The 26,942-nt window shown below is 40.9% G+C and overlaps 2 protein-coding genes across 3 annotated transcripts in view; one reads left to right on the forward strand and one right to left on the reverse strand.

Moving 5' to 3' along the window:
• Nucleotides 1-10,411, reverse strand: part of LOC308286221 (vasoactive intestinal polypeptide receptor-like) — a 28,597-nt gene extending 18,186 nt beyond the window's left edge. The window contains exons 1-2 of the mRNA XM_080727185.1: nucleotides 10,291-10,411; nucleotides 1,535-1,647 (exon numbers count right to left, since the gene is read on the reverse strand). Coding sequence (XP_080583311.1) covers nucleotides 1,535-1,647; nucleotides 10,291-10,402 — 225 coding nt within the window. The 5' untranslated portion in view covers nucleotides 10,403-10,411. The remainder of the gene's footprint in view (nucleotides 1-1,534; nucleotides 1,648-10,290) is intronic.
• An 11,766-nt stretch (nucleotides 10,412-22,177) lies between these two features.
• Nucleotides 22,178-26,854, forward strand: mul3 (mitochondrial E3 ubiquitin protein ligase 3). 2 transcript variants are annotated; one of them, XM_080727195.1, is made up of 5 exons: nucleotides 22,178-22,308; nucleotides 22,823-22,946; nucleotides 23,048-23,135; nucleotides 24,258-24,378; nucleotides 25,519-26,854. In XM_080727195.1, exons 2-5 carry the CDS (start codon nucleotides 22,830-22,832, stop codon nucleotides 26,009-26,011), a joined length of 819 nt encoding a protein of 272 aa, XP_080583321.1. In that variant the 5' UTR covers nucleotides 22,178-22,308; nucleotides 22,823-22,829; the 3' UTR covers nucleotides 26,012-26,854. The 2 variants fall into 2 exon arrangements, with proteins under 2 accessions (XP_080583321.1, XP_080583322.1); XM_080727196.1 differs by lacking the exon at nucleotides 22,178-22,308 and having other exon boundaries at nucleotides 22,819-22,946.
• Nucleotides 26,855-26,942: the final 88 nt, after the last annotated feature.

Below are 26,942 nucleotides of genomic sequence, written 5' to 3' on the forward strand. Positions count from 1 at the left end.
CTTCTGAGTCTGGTTTACGAGGCTAATTATAGACGTCTTTGATCTTAGAAAGGCAGGTGCAGGTGGATTTTTATTCACATAACTCGTCTTTTTTTTTTTTTTTCTTTTTTGCAGATGGCCAATCTCAGTCTTGCTCGTGGCACAGGGGAAGAGGTGCTGCGCATGAGATCTAGCTAATTCTTCAAGGTGTGATTGAATTGATACATTATAGTGGATTTATTGTCCATTATTTGACTTTTGGGACGACATCTGTATTGGCAATTATGCAGCCGATGTGTGTCCGATTATTAACCACTTTCAACCTGGCATCACTATGACTATGTCATAGGAGAAAATCTAAAATAGCCAATCTACAACCTCACAACGCATCGCGTTGCAACAGCTACTGATTGAAAATAGAAACATTAATCAAATGTTAGTTTTTCAAATTGATCCAAAATGTCAAAAATCGGGATCGGCATCAGATCCCAACATCTTGATCCTCTGGATAGTGAATGTGTTGACAGTGTAGAGAACAACACGAGGAGATGGATGGAAGTCTGGAAAATGTGTCAAGTCATATACAGTAGCTCTTAGTGTTTGCTATGCTTCATTTATACTTGGCACGGCGGTGTCACGTTTTGAAAAGAGCAGATCTACAAGCTTGCGACGCAACATGTTGTTAGGTTGCAGATATTTTATTTGCAGCATGCAACACCGGAGGTATTTAGTTTTATCAGAAAAAAAACCTACAGTAATAGAAAATCTTGGTCATGGAGTTAAAATTATTTATTATTTATATTTATTTTCTCCAAAGCATATTGAGTCTATCTGGTCATTAAATGCTTAAATAGTTTTCAATATTTGATCATAAAATGTAGTTTTTATCTTGTTCTGTAAAGCGACTTACCTTTTCTAAGTACCTAGAAAAGTGCTATAAAAAATCATATGTATGTATGTATGTATGTATGTATTATTATCTTATTATTTTTCTTTTATATATATTATATATATTTTCTATTTATATTCGCTAGTGTTTTAGTGGAAAGAATATAAAAAGTGTAACCCCTTTTTGACTAACAATTAAATATAGTATGGTACAGAAATGGCGGTGTCTCAGAAAAACATGTTATATTGTCTACCTATTAAAGGATGATAAGCCTAAATATGAGAACATTTATTGTAAAACGTTTATTCTGCACAGTGACACGATATTAAATGCAAGTTAAAAGTGCAACAGGTCAAGTCACAGTTCATGGATATCCCAAGATTGAATATAATGTAAAACATGCTGTTATGGGTTGCTTATAAATATTGGTGCGGAGACATTCTTACAGAGGGGTTCAAATACTTTATGCTTGGAATAGAGCAGTGTCTCTCAACCTTTTTCTGCATGGGCACACCTTTCATATCCCAAGAATCCATGGGCACACCAACATAATACGGGTGTGTGTGTGTGTGTGTGTGTGTGTGTGTGTGTGTGTGTGTGTGTGTGTGTGTGTGTGTGTGTGTGTGTGTGTGTGTGTGTTGAGAAACACTGCAATAGAGTACCTACCACGGCCGCCTCAGCATCCTCAGTGCTGTTAGGATTGTACCCACAGTCCAACACATAGGAGACTGTGTTCATCTGGGGCCAGCCATCTCCAGTGCACGTTTTTGATAGGTTTCCTGAGGAGCAGAGAGACATGGGGTGCATTTGTATTCAACAACAACCATTCGGTGTTCTTTGTGTGCTGGGATGCAATGGCTTTCTTCAAAGTACTTCTGCCCTTTGGCAGAAGGTACAGTGAACCTAAATGGAACTATATTAGGTTTAAAAAATAATTTGTAACGGCATCAACTAAAATGTTGAACGAGGCTCTGAAACAGCATTGATTGTGAGATTAGATTAGCTACTATCTGCGCACAGCGCACTGTGTAATGTTGTGTCCCCCCTGTATGTATTTCTATACCGTATGTCTTTTGTCATTGATGTTTTATGTGTGGCTGCAGCAGGGGTGAAAGCCCAAGCCAAATTTCCCTTGCGGACAATAAACCTTGAGCCACAATTGACCTTGAGCCACATTTAATTATCTCACACTGCTCTGACTGAGTGTGAGATTGCCCACTGAACTTGTGTATTCAAATGTGCTAAATCAGTTTTTTCATTACTGTCTGGTTGTATCGATAGACCAGGAAGATTACTGTCTGGTTAGACCAGGAGGCCATAGCTGTTGAGTACATGGACAACAGGCGACCCAATGATACATGATTCAGCTGTTCCCATTCCAAACAAACAAAATGTGCTCTTTGAGAACACATTTATACTATATTTCTTATTTGATAACACATTAGCAGAACCGAATAGAACTTTAGGCCTATCATGTATCAGTGCACAGGGTATAATAACACATATATGTATATAACAGTATATGAGGGATGGAAAGTAACTTTAACTGGTGCTTGCATGATAATATGTAGGAGCATCAATGTAAGAAATACCCGTTTCGTTTAATGGCTACAGAGATTCCCCCCCCCCCCCCCCCCCCCAGCCCGCCTGCCCGCCCACCCGCCTGCATACACACCCGCCTGCCTGCACACACACACACACACACACACACACACACACACACACACACACACACACACACACACACACACACACACACACACACACACACACACACACACACACACACACACACACAGAGCTGGTTAAACATGTTGCCTCATGCTAGATGCAGAATAGATGTGCCTCATGCTAGATGCAGAATAGATAGTAGATACACCATAAAAATGCTAATATACAGTATATGATTTGTGAAAGTGACAAACGGGCTTCACAGTTATGTCAGGTGTGTTCATATGCTAATGGTGATGCGATTTCAGATCAATTGCTCCAGCCACTGAGGAGAAACGCTGTTTCAGACAGACAGACACTCACTCACTCAGACATTTCGAAAATTATATGTTTGATAATGTCTGATTAATCAATTAACCCTTTATTATACTTTATTGTGCAAAGGTGGTGTACATAAATAGTGAAAATATATTCATTATCGTTGATTAATCATAATTGAGGCCAAAGTATGAAATAATCATGACATTGATTTGAAGTCATATTGCCCAGTCCTAGACTGTAGGCGACATGGCGCTCCTGGTAATCAAATTGCACACAGAGCGTGCCATGCCATATAGGAAAATAATGATTTTGGTTGAGACATGTTTTGCTGGCGGAGTTGGGCCCTCACTTAACACATCTGGTGCCAACCCCGAGTTTCCCGAGTTTGTATTGATACCAACACTGTGCCAACCCTGAGTTTTTTCAAAAAAAGATGTTTCAAAGATTTTTTTTGGACCTCCAGAAATGTATTAGGCATGATCGCGATCGCGAAATTGCATGTTTAACCCCCATACCAACCCATTCTTTCAAACATGGCAGCCATGTTTGTTTACATCTGAAGAAAACATAATGGCCCATAAATCATGAATGCCTGAACGGATTTCCAAGCGGATTTCTTTGTTTGAAAGCTGTGAACAGTGTGCACACACGTGGTGCATCAGCTAGGCATGGGCGTGCACTTTTTACACAATTGCGCAATTACATGGAAGTCTATGGTAACCACCACATTGAAGAGAAAAAATCATAGCAACATAAGTGTTTAAGGGCCACTTTACCTCTGGGACAACCCTATCTTATTTTATTGTTGTTTGGGACACGATCAACACAATACTGAGTTATTTTTTGTGTTCAATCTGTGTTTTTAGATATTTTAGTATTTCAGCATGCACTAGTGATGCATTTTGCATCATCAGTGATGCGTTTTGCATCATATGATGCAAAACGCATCACTAGTGCATGCTGAAATACTAAAATATCTAAAAAAAAAACTGATTAAACACAAAAAATAACTCAGGATTGTGTTGATCGTGTCCCAAACAACAATAAAATAAGATCTGGTTGTCCCAGAGGTGAACTGGCCCTTTAAGTTGCCCATGGTATTTTGTAGTGCCTCCTAGAGGGCAGCATCTCAAACTGCAGGATCATAACCATTTTTTTTTTTTTATTTCACAACATCACTGCTGTTTGTTTTTCAAAATGTTCCAAATAATATCATCAGCAAACAGGATGCATGCATATTCAGAGGAGGAACACGCATCAATCATTTGTTATATTGTAAGGCCTGCATTACAAAACTCACAAGCCTTATCTAATCCTCTAAACGGCGTAAGAAACAGAAATGCACGTCTGTAAATTTGTTCAGCCTCATTATGATATTGTGCAATACCTATTCTTAGCAATTTGTTCCCTGTTCACAAAGGGATAGAGCTGTCCGTATTGTTGCAAAGCTAATCCCCACGTCTTCAAATCACTCTGTTCCTTATTTCAACAGTGACACAATCTATGCAAATAGATCTGTGGGTAGAAGATTGAACACTGTAAAGACATTCCTCCAGTGACAATGCATGACCATATTATGAGGCCAGGGGACATTTGGAAAACACCAATCTCTGTGCCTTTCAAACTTATTTTGCTGTAATTCGTCTTTTTAACTCTCAGATGGCAAATACCCTGAGTGCCATACATACAGTATGTGCACCCATAACGCGTTGTGAGCTTGTAGATCTGCTATTTTAGGCTGTCGTGCGACGAAGTATAAATCGGGCCTTACACATCCCAAACAACATGACAAGACACAAAGGATGCAATAAGCCCAATGCTGTTTTAGCTCATGCCACCGTTGGTTATGAATTGTTTGAGGGATCGCCAGAAGAATGCTTTCATCATCTCCCAAAACAAGACTGGGTGGGGGGATTTTTCAATGTCATGCACCACAGCGAAGTAGGACTGGAGAGCTCAAATGAGTCAATCACCCCGGCATCTTTTTGATCGGGGGGCTGTTCACTTGCTGTGACATAATCCAGATTCCAGAAGCTGCTTTATCACACCTTATCATTATCTTGAAAGAGGGACTTTCATTTAGCGGTCCTCTAATGAGTTTTCACAAAGCCAAACAATCTGCCATTTCTCAGCGGTGACTGTGAGTGCAAATGAAGATGTATGGCAGTGCACAGGGCATTGATCTTGATCTAATGTCCTCATTAATGTTTGAGGACATGTTGATACATTGCAAGCTTGTACAGCATGGCAAGATTGTGTGGATATTAATAGCTTGTTTCTACTGCATAACCGTTTTGGAAAGTGTTCAACATAGTTCTGACACTGGGGATTCGGCCTGTAAAGCATGCAGTTATAATCTTGTATTTCAAGACCTGAAATTACTGAAATTGTGTATATGACTCACTTTCCCCACAAGTTTCCTGACCCTACTGTAAATCTTTTTTTTTTTCTTTCTTTTTTTTATGAAATTCTTCATCTGTGCGCTGGCAGTGTCGTTGCAAGAAGATGAATGGCAGTGGGCTTAGCAATAGACCTCCCAGGTAAAATATTCTAAAGTGCAAAGACAACTCCAAGCTCAGCCCCCAACTGAATTTATGACTTGGCCCATGAATCCCAGTGGCGCCGTGGCACATTTCACAATGCTTGTTTTGCTGTGGATGTTATAAAATGAACAAACGTCTCCTGATCTTAAGTGCGTCGGAAGAGTCTTTTGCAACTGTGATTGACAGATAAAAGATAACCAAAACCAGCAGCAATCCACAGTAAAATCACAAATATCATTACTTTTTAAGATTAAAATGTCTTTCTATTCTATTATCATTAAAATATTTGAGCGCCCACTTGCAATATCCTCATGGCCCCACCGGTGGGTTGAGAATCGCTGCATTATTATCATTCACCTTAAAAATCCTACTGGCTGTCTCAACGTAGACAGTTAGTGCACGCACATAGAGTACAAGAACATACACAACAGAGATGATATAACTCCTACTGAAGTGATATTTGCTAAACTAGAGTGACATTTGCAAACCCTAGTGGTAATAAACAGCACAGGTTCACCTAATAACACACTCTAAATGTTGTAACACGGCTGGTGTTGTAATGTGATATCAGTAACCTCCATAACAGACATTTGTGTGCTTTCTTTTGAACTCCTGGCATATAAACTTAGATGACCAGCCTCTATACTTGATTTATACCTGACACTCCTATGTCCACTCCCAATCTACAAGCTCACAGCGCATCGCCACGCAATGTGTTGTGAGCTTGTAGCTCAGCTATTTTGGCACAATGTTGGTCCCCAGAATAGGGATGCTGGGGTTCATGGTGTAAAGTAACTAAGTACATTTACTCAAGTACTGTACTTTTTTTTAGGTACTTTTACTTTACCGGAATATTTCCAAATGTCTATACATTCACGTCTACTCCACTACATCTCAGAGGAAAACATTGTATTTTTTTGAAACAACTATTCCACTGTTATTTGTCATCTTTAGTTACTAGTTACTTTGTAGATTTAGATTATTATCACAAAACATATTAACCACTTCAGCCCTATATATGCTTTGGCTATTTGAAAATATATCCACAAGCTCACAACACGTTGCATAGATTTGCAATTTCAAAGGATTTTTATACATTTTATACATTTGAAAACGTGTGAAATGGGACATTCTGCATAATGAGTACTTTTGGTACTTTAAAGTATATTTTGATGTCAATACTTTTGTACTTTTACTCAATCAAATCTTTAATACCAAACTTGTACTTGTAACAGACTATTTCCAAAATATGATATTGATACTTTTTCTTAAGTAAAAAATGTGAGTACTTTTTCCACCACTGTACTATAATATAACTGTTGATGACAAGTCAGTGAAATACACCTCCGGTGCCTTCAACCCCAAATATCCAAATACTTTCTTTCTTTCTTTCTCTCTCTCTCTCTCTCTCTCTCTCTCTCTCTCTCTCTCTCTCTCTATTCCCTGGGGTGCCCTGTCTCCCTCGCAGGTCAACCTGTCTCCCATCTGGGTCACATACATCATTCCTACCCAGAAGCCCTCCTGTCTCTGCTTGTGAACCCTCATCATGTCTTGATGGATGGAGCCGCTGAAGCCCCTCCCATAGTCCCATGTCCTGAACATGACATCATGGGAAATGTAGGGTGGGTTGTAGGAGGCTTGCCCACCTTTACAGCGTGGTAAAGAGGCCATAGTATACTTCTCAGAGTTGTAGGGGCATAAATGTGGATATACTCAGTTATGTCAGCTGCAAATCACTGACAAAATCCCTGACATAGCCACTGTTACAGTGGAAGACAGCAGAAGATACATTACTACTGCACTGTATCTCCTCTAGGACGGGTGTCCAGTGTGTCTTTCTACTATAAAATGAACTATTACTCCACATTGGTCATGGTTTCAGCCTGACCTGACTTGCCTTTCACTTCCATTATCAAATTAAAGTTAAATATTTTAAAAAGAAATGTGGAAATGGGCATTTCGGTAGTTCGTGAGATATAGCCCCAGAGAGACAGACAAAAGTAACTACCGGTACATAGCAATTAGCATATACTGTATGTGGGATACTACAACTTCGATACTTGATATTAATACTAATATATTAGTAAAAGTAATGATTAGTAAAAATGCTGTGCTACATTTAAAATGAACCTCAGTCTGCACAACTTGCTGTATGTAAAAAGTACACTGTTTGATGATGAAAGGGCACATGTCATTGAAATAAATAATTCCTTTCTAGAAGCCACTTAATAAACTGATAAGGGAACATGTCTCAAAAGTGCCGAGCTGCTTTGCTTTGAGACGGAAGCCTCAAAGCTCAACTGAAGTCAAATAAACAATTCCCTTTAATGTGAGCGACACAACGCTATTACAAAGAGGAGATGCGCACTAATTAATGAAAGATTAGAGATGGCAGACGCTCAAAGTAAATCCATCTTGCCAACTCTTAACAGCCATTCCCCAAGAGCCAATGGGCTTCTTCATGCATAATTAAGTTATTTATTAGCCATGTTTGTCCTAAATGAGAAGAGATGTGAAAACACAGAACATCAAAAACTTGAAACAGTAATTGTTCAGTAGACCGACATATTTCATCACACCAGTCATAGTGTAAAGCCCATGAAATAATAGCCACAGATTGTACATTTGATCAGAGGAAGACACAGCAGGGACGTGCAGAGAATGTTAGAGAGGCAGGGGCTCAAATTTCTAAAAGGGCCTTTTAGTGAAAATATTGAAAATAGCAGACCTCGCTAGGAGGTCGTCTATTTTTGGTGCTTGATACCACACTAAACTAAGCATTATTTAGTCAATATACTGGAGATGTGGCGTAACAGCATGAATTTCTACACAGAGAGGGCAATTGTTTCACCATAAGATCCAAGTTCAGGAGAGTTTGGACAAGACAATTTCTCTAGAATGCTGCCTTCAGGTATGGCATGGAAAGGGGACATTTGCTTTTCTTTCACATAATAAAAACTGCATTCATGGTCTGGAGAGGGCACTTTTTACAGAAAAGGTAAAAGGGCAGGGGCTCAAGCCCCCTTTGATGTCTATGTGCGCACGTGCCTGAGACACAGCAATCGTGACATTGCAGCACTAGTGGAAAAGGTACTCACATTTGTTACTTTAAAAAGTAAAAGCATCAATACTGCAATGTAGAAATACTCTGTTAGGGCACGGTCACACCAAAGTATGGTTGCCAGCTGATAAACTCTTTTTGTGCACGGCTGACAAAAAAACGCAGAGAGTTGTAGTGGAGTAGAAGTAATAGTATTGGAAATTGGAAATACACAAATAAAGTACAAATACCCCAAGATTTTACAAGTACAATACTTAACTGTAAATGTATTTAGTTACTTTACACCACTGCATTGCAGTGCTACAAAGTGTTTAGTTTAGACATAATAGTCGCCCTTCACTCTGCCATGCTTTTGGGGAAAATGCTAGTCGCGAGTTTTACCTGGTGCCATAGTTTCTTTGAAACACTAAATGGTTTTATTTTTTGCAGTCTATTTATTTCACCTTTTAACACTGGTGTCTGTTGACTAGGGATCATGCCATTTACTCCGTTATTTCAGTTATCACTGTCATTTCCTATTTCTAAGGTGATTTGTCAGACATTTACACTACAGGCATTGAGCAGATGCCTTTATACAGAGCAAGTGCAAGGTTGGAGTACGCTCCATGAACCAACCAACAACAGGGTAAGTGGTTGAAAATGACAGTGCAAAGAACTATCCTATATACAGTATCTCTGTCCCAGTTATATCAAACCTAGTATTACTGTATTTCCAATGACATACTTTTCTAAATAACATACTTTTATGAATAGGGAAACCACACAAATCTGTGTAAATAACATACAGTACATAGCATCTGTGAACAAGCACACACTTAGCCATATTTAGCATTTATCTAATCATTCAACAAAAGGGGTCTGGGGACCTCCGTGGTCCTTGAAGGCATTGCATACTAGGGTCCCCAGTTAAATGATTGTTAGATTGGAAACAAATGGACCCTTACCAATCAATTTGGTTCCCTTGGTACACTCTTGATTGAAGTTAAAATACATTTTACAGTGTAGATTGGGGTCACAGAGATCAAACATAAATTGGGGGCCCATGGCCAAATGCACATATGAACCAGGGATCCTTGAAACTAAAAGGTTTGAATATCACTGTGAGATGCGATGGAGACTTCTTTCTCTAACCTCATCTCTTAGGTTAGAGAAAGATGGGCGGGATGTAACAGAGTTCATGGCCCAGATTCAATCCTCTGACGTCACAGGTTTAATATATTCACTGCAGTCTATGGGGCCACTGGGACACTAACTTTCTGTAAAACAAAAACGCCCCGTGGGGCGAATATGAAATGAAAAAACAAATGTATTCCCTGTACATTTGTTTAATGAATGATGAAAAAATGAAGTGAGATGTGAACATATAAACCCTTGGTGTATTATAACAACAAGAGGAGGAATTGTGGTATTTCTGCTAGATATATAAAGTCCCGTTATTCAGTCATCCTTCTGAATGCCCAGAGACAATTTCTTAATGCATGATTGCACCTTTTGACTTCACCTGTCTGTCTGTAGGCCCCTGCACCCTCAGGCCAGCAGGAATGCTTGCAATACAGTAAACTCTGTCTGTCTGTCTGTCTGTCTGTCTGTCTGTCTGTCTGTCTGTCTGTCTGTCTGTCTGTCTGTCTGTCTGTCTGTCTGACTGTCTCTCTCTCTCTCTCTCTCTCTCTCTCTCTCCTTCTCTCTCCACGCACGCACGCACGCACGCACGCACGCACGCACACACACACACACACACACACACACACACACACACACACACACACACACACACACACACACAGGCACGTGCACCACCCAGTGTTGTTACGTAACTTTTATCTTACCCACATAGAAGTGGCTAGTGTGGCCACTGAAGAGGACGAAATATCGGGGACAGGGGATGGTGACCACCTCGCCGACCTCGGCACTGGGCCAGCACACAACCTTATCCCACATCCCGCTGCAACCTGAGAGAGACACCCACAGTGAGACAGAGATAAAGCGAGAGGCAGAGAGAGAGCGAGAGAGAGTGACAGAAAGAGAGAGGAACAGAAATTCGGTATAGAGAGAGGGTTGCTCAAACATGTGAGGACAAGATATTACAAACGGAAACACATGTCAAGCATCCAGCCATTTTACCAAACAAAGTATAGGCCTACATTTAAAATCCACAGTGGGGTAAATCAAGCGCGGTGACAAAGGGCAAACTGATCCGTGTTTCTTTAGTAGGACACATGAACCTGAGGCTGGAGCATTCGAGGTTTCCATGGCAGCTGAAATGTGTTTACTCAGGTCCACTGCTGCTACGGCCCCCGGGACCGCACCACCATGACTAATAAAATCGGTCCGCGACCCTTCATTCCGTCCGTCATTAGCATTTACTTATTCACTTTATCATTCTAAACTGTTAAGGTGCTCACTCTACAAAGCGCTGCTTTTTTTGTTTTGTTTTTCTTCTGGTGATTGTATTTGGCAAAATGTGTACAAAGCAAAACAATTTCTGGATTAAAATGGTAATTCAATTATTTGTAATGAGTCATACTGTGTGGGGAAAATATACACAGCAGGTTTTTTGGGGAGGGTGCCCTATGTCAAAGAGAACTGAATTAAACACAGGGGTTGTAGACTGAGCATCAAGGATGCATATTGAGAATTGTCTGTTCTGGTACAAGTGGGTACAGTGTGTAATGCCCGCTGACCATAGCAGCACATACATTAAGCCTCGGCTGTGATAAATTGAAACATCACATCAGTTGATTAAATGAATCCGCACAGGGTAAACACAGGCCTCACTCTTGCTGCATTTTCTGAAATCAGATCTAATCGAAGATTTTATTTCTATAAAGGACGATGGAACACACAACAATCATACAACAATAACAACGGCAAATGGCTATTAAAGCACAGGGGGCACAGCCAGGGGTACAGCATTAACCACAAATGAAAGAACACTGTTCAGCCATGTGGCCAATCATTTGATGTTATCATAGGAGGGCTAAAAGCAGACTTGTTGTCTTAAGAACGCGGCGGTGCAGCCTAATTGTCCATGTCGGTCCCATCAATCCGCACTTGTGGATCTAGTAAATCAGTGGACAGTGAGTACACTCAGGGACGTGCTGGCCACTGGGAAAAGCGGGACAGGACAACTCCCGAACGGCCGGTTCATTCCCAGCCAGTCCAGGCCGGCCATTATGAAAAAAATACAAATACATTTTCGGCCTTCGTTCCATTTTGGGGGCTGGGCGGCCAACAAAGTAAATTGTCACTGTCGGGCAGAAACCTTGTACGGTATCTTCAAGTTTCAAATTTGTAAATTCTTTCGCAAAGCAAGGCCCTCACACAAAAGTAGTGAAAACAGCAGATCTACAAGCACACAACGCCTTGCGGTGCGAGGCGTTGTGTGCTTGTAGATCGGCTGTTTTCACTAGTTTAAATCATTTTTAAAATTATACATTCAAAACGAACGTTTTTTGACATACAAGGTTTCCACCCGACAACGACGAAATATAACTCATGAAATTGGCCCACTGGCTTGTCACTTTGTCACAAATCTTTGAGTAGCAGCAGCACTATAGAGAGAGATCTCTCTCTATAGCGCGCAATGAGGGCCTCTCCAACTCTTTTTCCCGGGCTGAATCAGGGGCCCAGCACGTCCCTGAGTACACTCACTGGGCAGGGAAGAGAAAACACCAAACAAACAGCACATACCTGATGTTCTGTTCTCAATTTGTGCAGAACAGGCGTCTCTCTCCCTGTCTATTTCTGTCATGATATCACACATCTGCAGCGAAGACGTCTGTCAAGGAGAGATAAGTTGTGGTGGTTACATCATGCTTTCATCTGAAGAGCAAGAGCCTATTACTCTGATGGATGTCATCCCACTGTCAATCATTAATCATGCATTTAACCAGGGGTCTTCGACGTTTTCAGGCCAAGGACCCCTTATCTGAGAGAAAGAGATGAAGCAGGGACCCCCAGTACGTAGTGTGCTCTTTTTTCCCCCCACTAAACCAAACCTCTTTGCCGAAAATAGCCGATCTACAAGCTCACAACGCCTCGCAGTTGGATGTCTGAGGACCCCCTAGGGATCCGGGGCTCCCTGTTGAAGACCCCTGCATTTAACCATAACCACTTAAACCCTCTAATAGTGAACTGGATCTGAGCTGGCTCTGTACTTGGACTGCTTTTACACCATCTCTTCTCCAAAATATTATAAATAAATTATTATAGATCAAATATTGAAAATAGACAAAATAGGGATGCGAGAGTTGTGGTTAACAATTCCTTTTCTTTTTTAATTAAATCAATCAATTATCAAACAAAATATCAAACAGCAATCAGGAAATGCATGTATTTAATTGCGACCAAAGTTTACCATGAGAAATGTCACATGCAGCTTGCCTCCGTGTGTGTACACATTTTTACAGTCTATGGGTTGGTTCCCATGACACATCACTGTGACATCACAGGTGATATCACCTAGGTAAAAGTCCATATATGGGTATTCCCCAGAATCCGTTTTATGCCCATATATGAAGATCCCTGATGTCATCGATAAATATCACTGGCCAGATGGCCACGGCATGGCCCATATCTGTGTGGCTGGTTCAGATAGGGATCTCCATGTATGGGCATAACATATATTGTATGTTGTGATGTCATGGGAAGCACTCTAACAGAATCCCTTTTATGCCCATATGGGGATCCCTGATGTCATCAATATTAAGCCCATATCTAACAGGACTTCAAATGGGAATGTCCATATATGGAGGAAGACAGCCCATATCTGTGCGGCTGGTTCAGACAGGGATCACCATGTATGGGCAAAAATGCGATGTACAATATACAGTACATGGATCTCATTCTCCATATATGGGTAACTGTTCCGATATACATCACTGGCCAGATGGCCATGTCGCCCTGAGGCGTCATACTAGTTTATTCTGACCAGAAAGCTGGGATAAAATAAAATAAGATGTATGAGTGTCACGCAAAGCTTGACCAATGTGACCCCATGGGCGTACAACAAACTGTGAGCGATTTTGTGCCAGGATGTATAGGCCAGATGAAGGCCACGCTTCAGAACCCAGACATTTTTGGGGGCCCAGACAAAGCCAGGTGTTGGAGCTTTACTCAAGGGTCTTCAACAGGGGGTCCGGGACCCTAGGGGGTCCTCAGAGTTACTAAAGGGGGTCCTCCAAATCTTTGAGTGATAGAAGCTTTTTTTCCTCATTTCTTTTATATTAACCACTTGAACCCTAGCGTCCATAATATATTCTGAGAACTTTAGCCAAAAATAGCAGATCTACCAGCTCACTAAGCCTCGCTGTGAGCTTGTAGATCAGCTATTTTCGGCAACGAGTTTTGGTGTATAGGGGGAAAAGAGCAGCCTACACTAAGTACAGAGTGAAAGGTCAAGTGTATTAAGTATTGACGGTTCAAAAGTGGTTAAATATCTGAAAACACAGATTGACATGAATCCAAAGTACGAAACCATATGGAATCTATGAACAGGTTGTGGGGGTCCCTGCTTCATCTCTCTCTCAACTAAGGGGTCCTTGGCCTGAAAACATGAAGACCCCTGGCTTAGCTCCTTCCAGGAGCACCGCTCAAAAAACATTGCATCACCGGTGATACAAATGAACGAAAAGAGCTGGGAGATATCAAAAGCAGAGACATGGAACACCCTCATCACGCCAGCAAGTCGAGTCCTGAACACGGTTATGTTCCCAATATTCATGCAGAGTACATTAAACACATCTATGATCTCCTGACTCCGGCAGCGCCTTAAATTGTGCATCGAATCTATGGCCAAACATACATAGGCCTACTATCACCCCTGCTGGAGTTTGTATGAGATCAGCCTGACCTGGGCTGCCATCCATCTCTCCCTAAGACACACAGGGAGGACGTAAAATCAATCCTATCATGGGGATTTAAACATATGGCCTATTCCACACAGCTCTGCGTGTGTGTGCTTGTCTTGGAAATATTTTTCCATGAATCTCCAGCCACTTAGCAGTCACTCTTTTCGCAGCTGAAGTCAATTTATTTCTTGGCATTATCATCACAGGAGAATAGGCCTACTGCATGTTATCAGTAGACCCCCACCCAGTCCTCTTATAGGACCCGGAGATTTATTAGTTGTTACTTAGGGGAATGAACCTCTCTCCGTGAAGACATTAATCAAAACGGGGGAACGGGCTATTGTTAGCCATACAATAATCTTATATGGCCAGAGCCTAGACCACTCCGGCACCTGGAAGGGGACAGTGGTGTAAAGTAACTAAGTACATTTAATTAAATACTGTACTTAAGTAGGTCTACAATTTTGAGGTATTTGTAGCCTACTTTACTTGAATATTTCCAATTTCCAATACTTTTACTTCTACTCATCTCGGATCCCAAATATTGTATTTTTACGCCACACTGCAATTATTTGAAAATGTAGTTACTTTGCAGATATAAATTATAATATTATAACACCATTTGAAAATAGCTGCTCTACAAGCTCAAAGCTCACATCACAACGCGTTGTGAAACATTTTGTACTTTTAAGTATATTTTGATGCCAATACTTTTGTACTTTATTTACTCAAGTACACTTTGAATTTTGGACTTTTACTTGTAACAGAGGGTTTCTACATTGCAGCAGACCATGCGGACTGAGTTTTACAAGAGAAAGCTATTCCTCATTCCTCATCATCATCACCACTGTCCTCAGGACTGCCCACTTCCATGACCTTCATCACCAAAGCCTTTCACTCTTCTCTGCATGGGTGATTCTTTAGTTGTTGTTTTTTCTTTTTTTTTTCTTTCTGGCTCTGACCATGTTTAATTTTGATCATGATCCCAAGATCAAGTGATATACAGTATATTACAATCTGCATTGTCTCATCTCTGCCTATACAGCAGCCATGACTTTTTAATTTCATTGTGCTAGATAGAGCATTCAATTAGAGTGCTGCTGAGTGCTACACTTTATACATTCCAGGATGAATCAAGTCTCTCCATGAGTAGGCTACATAGCTTTGTTGGAACAGACCATGAGGCTGTTGCCATGATGTAAGGAGATAGCAGACTCTTGCTGCTCTTATGACTATTGCTCAACGCACCTTCTTAGTCATAAGCTATAATCCTAATAAAGCATCTCAATACAGTAACAGGAAATTAATAACTTTGACCCACTTTGGTGCTAAATTGTCTATAGCTTAACTCGATTTCCTGCACAACAGTCTCTGATGATTGAAAACGTGAGGCATAGACTGCAAGATGGTTGTGTCATGTGTGCGCTCTCCAGTCGCGTTTGGAAACTCTTCGAGAGTGAGTGAGGTTTCAAACGGGTCTTTGTGCGCTCTAAAGAACAGGCTGGCTGCGTGCGTAATATACTGGGAGCGCAGTAGTGTACTCGTGAGGGGGCGAAGTTAGACTTTTCCTCACTTTTATTCATTCAGCTATTAAACCAGCAAACGATGACAGATATAGGCTACTAATCAATGCATTCTATAGGATGATAGGATAAAATTGTCAAAAAGTTCAAAGAAATATTGTGCCAAATAAAGATGAGAAACGTTTCCAGTTTCCAGTGCAAACATATATAAGCTAACATCTATTTTGCATTAAGTTTTTAAATTTCTCTACATTTCTTCACAAGCTGGGTCAAAGCTCCACATGTGCAGGCAAGATGACTCACATTCCGTAACTCAGAAAAGAGTGTTTGACTTTGATCGATTCAATACCGTCCATATTGACCATAAGTAGAATGATTGTCTACTTTTGGTTTTGGACTAACAACTGACATAAACTTAAACAACGTTGTAGCCTAAGCTAAACAATTACAGCTTGACAAACTTACAGTATGGTACAAATCATACTCACATGTTCCAGCAACACGCAGCAGAGAATTATAAAGACGCATGAGGAAACTTCCATAATAATATTTTTGCGACAATAAATTAGACTAGGCTATATACAAGTCCCCGGCCCGAAATAATCCACCGTCAGACCAGACGAGCAGTTCCTGCACAATCTCTGGCGTTCAAATCCTCCTCCCCTAGTGCGCTTTACCTAGAACTAACCAGTGGACCAGATGGCTGATAGCATGTCTGACTCTGTGGACGTCAGTCGTTACATGGGCGTGCGTGGCTGAAACACCTATACAAGAAAACGAATTCCTTTCACTTTTAACCACTTTACGCGTCTCTATTATGGGCATTTTGAAACAATCAATCAATTTCAAATTCTATTTTTTTCTTCAGAAATAGCAAATATAGTCTATATTTTATTTATTATTACCCTAAATAATATTATCATATTCTTTAATCATTATTATTATTAATATGGCCTAATGTAGCGCTGTATGTGGTTAAACAGGAGGTTTTAAACACACCAGCCCCAGAGATGAAGATATCTGTGAATATCTTTGCATATCCACTCTGGCAAATACACATCATATTTCCATATACAGTGTTTCTATCTATATTCTATGTGGCAGCTGGTATTTGTCGAATACAATTTCGCTGGAGACTAAATAAAATAACCTGGAACCCTGATTCCCACAGCAAATAATGATTAAACCTATAGAATATGCATAACAATAGGGAAACTTACAATGATTATGTCTTAATCAAATTAAAATAGTATTAAACACACCAATGATCCACTCCAGATATGGAATGAATAGGGCATTGATGCAATTCTGAGAAAGTGACATAATGAGTTAATGGACAAAATCAGCTGGTGACTAGTGAAACCCAAGGCAATCCTCAGTACAGTGGTTTTACTGTATATTAACAGTATTGTTTGGCATGCAGGGTTGTGTATTTGGTCATTTTGGTGGTCTAATATTTGGTCTGTCATGAGTCCCATGTTGTGCAAAGTAAGAAGACACAATGCTTATTTCATATGCTGTTATGTGCATGGGAGATGGGACTTACACAATTAAGTGACACTGAGTGTACTATAGCGGGCCAACACAGTCATCTCTGTCTTTGGTCAATGTGTGTCATTCTGCAGTCACATGCCATTGTGAAAATTAAGAGCGCACTACAGGATTATTTTGTCCAGGAAGCATGCACATTGTTGCCATGACAACCCATGACAGCACGTCTGTGTCCATTGTTGGGTCCACGTTGATCTACCTGGGGTCAGTGGGGTGACACCTGGTTCTTTACTGCGTCTGTTTGACAATGGGTGCATGGGGTCACTGGGGGAGTGACTAAAACCAGTAGTAGTAGAACCAGTAGTTCTTGTGAAGTTGGTATGTAACTTGGTTCTTTGTGATATGCTTTCTGGACCCATCTACCTACACACACACGCACACACAGGGGAGGATAAATGTATAAGTCATTATGAAAGTGAGGGTCAGCGATGTCATATAAAACAGACATGTTCTCATATCCAGTTAATCAAAACCAATACCTTTTTCATCTGCATTGACTTTCAAAAATCTAACTTGAGCCATGTATGAAGCTTAATTTAGGGATACAGTATCTCAAATGAATTAATTTCAGAGCAAAATACCAGATGGTACAGTGGTACTCTGTAGTGGTACTCTAACAAGTATTCTAATGTTTCTGTTGAATTACACAATATGACTGCACGTCTCAGTGTGGTTTTCATTTCCTGCTCGAGAGGTCAGAGTTGGCTGATTCTGCAAGATGGAAACAGGATGAGGATCATTATATAAATGTTGCCTCTTAGAATGAATACCTGATGCAACAAATTCTCTTATAGCTATATCTTTAAATAAAAGAATGAGGAAAATGACACACATCATTTCATCAATACAAGTAACACGCCGTAAGGGCGAGAAGCGACCGTCAAGTCGCAAACAACAGACCCACACACACTCAGACCCATGTGAGAGCCAATCAGCGACGTGGCACAGAGCCTGCCTAGCCTGGCACGGCCATCCCGAGCTACGTCATCACCAATGTGCTTCCTTTCTCGGTCTGGGGTCCCTCCCATAGAGTCTCATTACAAGAAATTATTTTCTAATTTCCAATCAAATGGCTGCATTTGGAGTGACCCGCCTCACACCGCTCCTGATTGGTCGAGCTGCTGCTGCACCTCTCACATTCTGAAAACAAACATGGCAGCCACCATGTCCGAAGCGAGTTCACAAATCGCAAATAAAAGCTGCATTAAGCAAAGTTATCTGAAATCAACGGCAGCAGAACTTAAAAAAGAACAACAGGGTGTGCACTTTTGGATTTTTCATCTGGAAAAGACGTATTTGCTGTTCTGCAGACGATGTTTTGATGCGCTGATGGCTACTGACTGGGTAAAGGACTCTGTCTGTCAAAGTGAGTAACTACGTCATCATAATGAGTTGTCTATGGCCGGGTCCCAGGCTGTTGCGAGGCTATACCTGCTGCCTTCATTAGCGTGACACACACACTCACTCACTCACTCACTCACTCACTGACGGACGGACAGACATGAGCTGGAGGTTTTCATGGTAAATGCGACCTGACTGTCGCAATCGCATACTGGGCCCTGATTGGTCCTCCACAACTTTGAAGGGAGTTAAATCCAATCACAACTGTGCGGTGCCAGACCAAATCTGCTGAGGGGAAATACAGAGTCAATTCACATCAGTTTTACAAGATATAGAGTATATAGCCTACCCTACAGTATAGCCTACACCAGGGGTCTTCAACACGGGGTCTGGGACTCTTAGGGGGTCCTCAGAGTTACTACAGGGGGTCCTCCAAATATTCCAATCCTTTTTATATTAACAACTTCAACCCTAGTGTCCATATTCTGAAAACTGTAGCCAAAAATAGCAGACCTAGCTCACAACGAGCTTGTAGATCAGCTATTTTTGTCACAGGGGTTTGGTGTAGAGGGGAAAAAGAGCAGACTAAGTACAGAGTAAAAGGTCAAGTTTATTAGGTAATGACGGCTTGAGTGGTTACATATCTGAAAACACAAATTGACATGAATCCAAATGATCGGGCGAAACTATTATGGAATCTATGAAAAGGTTGTGGCCCCTGGCCCTACCCTTAAGCCATATCTTAAAAAATTGCAGATCTAGGAGATTGTAGATTGCTTTCATTGTTTTTCATTACTTTTTAAATGTTTCACTTGCATGCCCACAATAGGGACCCAGGTTGAAAGTGGTTAAGAATTAACTTTCTGCGGTTCCAATTCAATAACAGTTGCTTCTACAAGCCTGGAAGACACGCAGTTCTGCTATTTACTTTACCAGCAATGTTCCAGAATGCCATTGTTTCGCAGCAGTTTGAATGCACTGTCAAGGACAGCCGTTTTCAAAAGGAATGACTCAACACCTAACTAATGAAATAGATGGAGGCTATGAAAGAAAGTCTCCATTAAAACTAGATGTGAATAGTCAACTGGAAATGAATGGCCAAGGCTGTCTGAGAGGTAAGGAGGAGAAGAAAAACAGCTGTTCATTTACTTTCATTTTATTTTCTCTTTTCTGCTCAAACTCCAGAGCGGGTGAGAAAACCACATATTATGTGGTGGTCAAGGGGTGTGTGTGTGTGTGTGTGTGTGTGTGTGTGTGTGCGTGTGTGCGTGTGTGTGTGTGTGTGTGTGTGTGTGTGTGTGTGTGTGTGTGTTTCATTTACTTTCATTTTATTTTCTCTTTTCTGCTCAAACTCCAGAGCGGGGGAGAAAACCACATATTATGTGGTGGTCAAGGTGTGTGTGTGTGTGTGTGTGTGTGTGTGTGTGTGTGCGTGTGTGTGTGTGTGTGTGTGTGTGTGTGTGTGTGTGTGTGTGTGTGTGTGTGTGTGTGTGTGTGTGTGTGTGTGTCTAAAGTCAAAGTTTACCAAGATAAGGAAATCTGGCCCACGCATGCAGAAGCATGTAGATATTTGCTCCATGCTAGAACCGAGTAAAAGCACATATCATACCCGCTCCAGTGATCTCCTTATGTTAAAGGCTCCTCCAGTGCACATATACTGGGCGAGGCAGCTTTCTCCATCAGCGGCCCAACAACCTGGAACTTACTTCAAACAAATCCTTAAAACTGTCCTCCCTGCCATCTCTTGGCACAAGTTGGCACGTTCAAAGCATTGATCATTACTACCTTTAATCATGATTGCACATGTTTTACTTGATTTATTAGTTGCTGTTCTTTTGTAAATTACTCTGTTTAATTTATAATGTTTTATAATATAATGTTTTAATATTGTGTTTTTATTGTTCTGAATTAGCCCTAAAATAAAGGCTTTTTAACTGTCCCTCAAGAGTGCCTTGGTCTAACCTTTTTTGCAACAATTTAGATAGTAGGCCTATAAGAAGAAAAAAAGTTTCATACTGTATGTGCAGTAGGTATATGTCCAACCATCGGTTCGGTTGTATAGCTTAGGGTGCTTGCGTTCCAGTCTCTAGCCTTCTTTTATCACAACAGTTCACAAATCTTGCTGCTGTGTTTTTCCAATGTTTTTAAACTCACTTCAGGTGTGCGTAATCTGTGGGAAGTAGCCTATGTGTCTCTGATGTCTTTGTATAGTGGGCAGGTGGTTAGAAAGTGTAGCTTTGTTTCTACCACATTTTGTGTGCAGTGGGTGCATAGTCTGTCTTCCCTTGGGAGTGGGGTCTGTGGCAGCCTTTCTCAAGGCAAGGCTGTGTTCGCTGAGTCTGTACCTAGTCAAGGCTTTCTTGAGTTTTGGGTCCGTGCTCAGATATTCTGCTATTCTCTTTTTAGTACTGTGCTAGATAGCAATCCATTTTTCTTTGGTTTTGGTTGTCTCTTTCCAGTATGTTAGGTAACACACACGCACACGCGCGCGCGCGCGCACACACACACACACACACACACACACACACACACACACACACACACACACACACACACACACACACACACAGAAAGAAAGAAACACACACACGCACACACACGCGCGCACACACACACACACACACACACACACACACACACACACACACACACACACACACACACACACACACACACACACACACACACACACACACACACACAGAAAGAAAGAGAGAGAGAGAGAGAGAGAGAGAGAGAGAGAGAGAGAGAGAGAGTTGAGAATTGATTACCTTCAAATGAATTGTAGGCCTATACAGGACCCCAATGGAAACAATAAGCCATATTAAAGCTTTCCTCCTTTTAGCAGACCTTGTATTGTACTGGACTTCCCTGTAAGGGGAAGGGGGGATGTTATAGTTGATACTTTATCAAACAAATGAGTAATGGTGAATCTGGTAAACCAATTTCAGTATAAAAACTACTAAAATATATAGGCTACACTACATATTTGCAGTGCTCACTTTATAATAGTCAAATAGTGCCAAGTTAACTGCCCAGTTAGTTCTCTTGTATTCCTTACCAACCAGCTAACCCAAACAGCTACCAAAACACGGCATTGCTGCCGCCTAGTGTTCAAAAGACGAAAACGTTACGTTTGACCGAAATGTGCGATCTATCGAATTCGGAAACGTCAGAGGTAGCGGTTTAAAAGTAAAAGAAATAGCAAAGAAAAATAAATAAATAATTACAAAATACGCAACATAATGAGACAACACCCAAAACATTTTCATGTGTTTTTCATGTGTGCACAAAAACAGTAAAGGAATTTGTGTAAAAATGAACCTAACACATTTCAATAGGTAATCAATTTCGGTGTAACCAACTGCAACAATATGCTCGCGTCTTATTGGTTGACGGAGGTGACGAAATGCAGACGAACCAGACCTTGAACCCAAACAACAAGGAAATGAAACACAAGAGAAAGTAGCTTTTGTTTTCGTATGTGTATGACCCATGGTATGACCCATGTGTAAGACTCCTCCAAAGAATTATATGGTGGAACAACATTATCGTAATCTGACCTCGTTCTTTCTGACGGGTGAGTTTGTATTTATTTATAGCCTAATCCATTCATTTGAAAACAGCACAAAGAATGTGTTCTGTGTGTTGTTCTTCTGCAAACATCTTGGTATTTTAGCTTTATGAGTTGTACAGTTACAGTTGCTGCCAGCCAACTGCTGTGCCGCCTCTGGGTGACTTCATTTCCCCTGCCCCTTCTTTGTATATACTTACTGTTTGTTTAGACTTACTGTTTTCTCTTTTTTTTCTCTCTCTCATTTTCTTTTATTTACATATCTACTGCATAGTACTGTGTTCTATTCGTCTGTCATTCAATGTTATATGAGATACTTTAATGGTTTCCTGTTGAAATAAGCTTAGTCTTTTCAGGATCTCCTTTTAGTAGACCTTGTACCAGTGAACTGTACCGTCATGAAACTGTACCTTTTCCTATGCAAACTTCTAATAACGCCTTCAATCAATCAATCAAAGCCAGGTGTGTTGTTTCCTTGTGACCCGTGACATGTCCCTGTTTCCTATTTTCTTTGTCACAGAGACACAATGAGTGACTTTTCCATCAGTCCCTTGCTTTTGATTGGGACAGGATCCAGCTTCCTACTCTCACGCTTGTTTTATCAATTATACCAAGACAAGAAAGAGGAGATACGCAAGTTGAAGGTAAGTAGACACACTAAATAACACAATACTTTATTTGCAGTTATTGTCATTTGTCAATGCTTAAAAGCTCACTTGAAAGATGATCTCTTGTTTTCCTTCAGGAAATCCCTAATTTCAGGCCAGATCAACAGTTGTTGAAAATACTGAAGACATCAGCCCATAAACGACTTCATTATGTTGCTGTAGAAGGTACAAAAGTCATTGACGTATAATGTTCTCTATGATGCATTGCAGGGATATTTTTTTTTTACCAAAACAAGCATCCTGACAACTTCACATGGAAAATTGTGTGTAAAGTTACCTTTGATTAGGGGCGTCACAAGGGGGGAAAAGCGGGACTGAGTTACTAGGGTTCAAGATGCAGGGGCCTTAATTATTTATACTTTAGCTATTGAAAAATAGCAGATATACAAGCTCAGCAGGGTAGAAAGAGCTTGTCATGATAATGTGTGCAAATATATGTATTTTTTTTAAAGGAACATTTGTAACTAAAATTTTGCTCCTGGGGGGTCCCTGGAACTAAATATTTTGAGATGGGTACTCCATGGGGGTCCTTCACATGAAAAGGTTTGAGCACCACTGCTTTTTTTTTAAAAACTTTGAAATATTCAAAGAATAGCAGATCTACAAGCTCACAGCGCAGCACTCTGTGCCGCGCTGTGAGCTTGTATATCTGCCATTTTCAATAGTTAAAGCACAAAATAATGCGTTCCCAGTCTAAATGGGTTAAATCCCCTCCTCCTATGAATGAAGAACATTCATGGGGGGCCCGCATCGTTGTACCCAGGGCCCAGAATTTGGTGCGATAGAGTCTATAATACAGTGCACAGTACCAGAAGTCAAAGCGGTGGGATTGTTTGTGTTTCCAGGTAGGGGTGGGCGATATGGAAAAATACAATATCACGATATTTTCCCAAGCTGTATCACGATACACGATTTTATCATGCCAAAAACTAGACTCTCTGGGTTCCTTTTGGGAGGTCTAAATTGAACTTTACAAGTATGTAACTATGACAGTATACAAATGAAACCAAATGGACCTTTACGGGTCCATTTGGTTTCATTTGTATACTGTCAGAGTTAAGTGGAGACTTTGACATTTTAAAGTTTGAGAACTACTGATTTAGACCAAAATGCAGGTTTAAATTGATTTCTGCAATGAATCTCTGTATTAACGATTAAACAGGATTTTTTACAAGGCTCCCTCAATTGTATCACGATATATACGATATCTCTGAAAAGGCGTATCGTGTGGAGACATTGTATCGTCTCAACGATAATTATCACCATATCGCCCACCCCTATTTCCAGGGCTGATCCAAGCAGAAGGGGAGCCTCTTGCCAGCCAGTTCGTCCCACGCTGCTCTGGTGTGATTCAGCAGATAGTTGTGGAGGAACAGTGGAGATTCTGGAACTCTGTCACCAAAACATGGTAGGTCAACTCTGATGCTATTTCTGCCATCTGGCATCTAGAACCAACCCTTGACAGCTCATTCATTGCAGCAGTTTGGAAAGCTTGGTATCTCTTTGTAAGCTCTTTGTATTCTGCATGTTTTCGTTTGAAGAAAGTCCACTGTAGACATGTTATGAGCTACTTTCTGTCAATAAATTCTGTGCAAGAGTTCGAGCACTCGTTGGAAATCACCTGTGTACAACCTGTTTCGAAATTGCACATAATGCAGGAGGCAGCTGGAGGACGTGGTGTTAATTTGAAAACGAGTGCTTCTGACACTTCCAAAAATACCAGCTCGGAATTTATTAACAGATCAGACTTTTCTGTTTGGATGAATGGCTGTCAAGGTTTGTTATTTCAACTCCAGATGCCAGAAAACGGCATTTAAGAGTTGCTTGCGACTAGGTCAACTCCAAATATAATTTCCCTCTGGATAAAGGTTCATCTCAGTTTAGAGCTGCAAAGCCTGCAATCCATAACCTTTTTGTGAATAAAACATTACTTTGACTACCGGTAATCTGCACGGTAGAGTAATGTTAATATAATATAACCAATAATACAACTGTGGTGGTTGGTTGTATAGTTGCTCTACCTTGCAAAACATGCATCCTGTGGTCGGCTAGGAACACTAGTGGTTGGCATGAAGCTCAAAGCGCAATGTGTCCTCAACCCATACAGGAATTCCATATAGCACAGCATTACAAATGGTTGTGCTTGTGCGGGGGACCCATGTTCAGATCCTGGGCCTAACTTAAAAGTTACGGATTGCAACTTTAATATCTGTTGTATTCATCACTCTTAACTTCAGCCTAAATTCTACTTGAAAATCTAATATTTTGGGAAAGCGACACAGTCAAACGAAGTACAAAAAGGGCTTCATCAAAAACATGGATTTCTTATTTATCTACTTTGTTTTATTGAAAGTTCAACCGTCCTGGGGATTGAGGGAGGGGGGATAGGGGATGGGTTTTATTCACTCTCATAATAATGTACTCTGTTTTTTTACATGTGATGTATCCATCTTTTTGAGATTGTATACCCGCCTCTGGGCTTTGCTTATTTGAAAATTGAATAAAAAGATTTGAAAAGAAAGAAAAACATGGCTTCCTTTTTCCCCAGGAACTCGCGCTGGATGAACAGAAAGGAGACCAACAACTCGGTGCCCTTCAGTCTGGTGAGTCCAGGCGTGTACACCAGCGACGTGTACCTGAAGGTTCAGAAACCGCTGGAGGCCTCTGGGTGTTTCCTGGAGCAGGTTTACAGCAGGGTGAAGCGTGTGGAGGAGGGCCTGGTGGACGTGGTGCTGTTGGGAATCAGTGGCGAGAAGCTGGTGGCACAGAAAGAAAGCGAGTCGTTGCTGCGTGTTGGGACCACCATGACTGCGTTCGGGGAGGTAGTCCTGGAGGGAGGTAAAGTGATGAGAATACAGGCTCCGCAAGACGGCCGCAGCTTTGTCTTGGTGCCCACAGACTACAGGAGCTTCATGGACAGGCACGAGAGCTCCGCAACGATGTGGATGGTGTCCACAGCCTTCTGTGGGGCCACAGGGGCCACGCTCTTGGCTGGAATCATCTATAGCTTGATTGGAAAACAGGATGGCAAAAGGGAATAGGTCTGTAAATTGGCCATTAAAACCCCAGGGGGTTACTCAGAACTCACTATTCTGTAGATGTATGCTGGGATTGGGCCTCAGAAGTAGGGGAAATAATCAACTGTAACCCTGAAAAGGGGGTCTTTAAAAATGTTTTCTTTTACATTAAAAGGGGGCTTTAAATCTACAAAAAGGAGAAGCTTGGAGTTTTTCACAAAAAACAAAAACATCCCAGCATGCATTTACAGTACCAGGATATAGTATGTATCTCCCTATGCCTACTGACAAACTAATGTTGCTATATTAAACACTATATTCTGGTGACTTACTTTATGGAGTCCTGATAGGTAACATCTCATCAAAAGCTGCTACATACAGAGTACCTTTTTAACCTTTGAGGTTACTTGAGTTACTCTGAGCCAAAATGTTATGATTGAGCCATGAATGGAAAGTGTATTACTTACTGCTTAACATGCTCAAATCACTGGGGACCACAAATGTATTGTGACCTAGATATATCTTAAAATCTAAGGGAAAGTACACAAAATGAGCCATTTCATTTAACATGGACACATTGCTGATTTTCTTCATACATTTTGTTATTTCTATTTAGCTAAATATGTAATTTGCATTTTATTACATAATTATTATTACAGGGTTGATAACTTTATTCCTGTCATTGTCCATCTATCACTTAAACGTGAATGTGTAGCATCCTGGGTGGCTGACACTTAACATGTCTCGGGGTGTACAAAGACAGTTATTTTTTTGTTATGGGGAATTCTTTGGGAGAATTAATGTGTCTTCTGATTTTTGGAAGACACCCTGGCCAATGTTGCAGGGAGAACATTTCTTCAGTGTTCCATGACCATGATATTATAAACATGAGTGTTACAATAAAAAGACATTTGATCAGAATCCTGCCAGTTATTACATAATATCTATCAGGCAG

The sequence above is a fragment of the Nannobrachium achirus genome (assembly GCF_963921795.1).
Source record: "Nannobrachium achirus genome assembly, chromosome: 5".
Lineage (NCBI taxonomy): Eukaryota > Metazoa > Chordata > Actinopteri > Myctophiformes > Myctophidae > Nannobrachium > Nannobrachium achirus.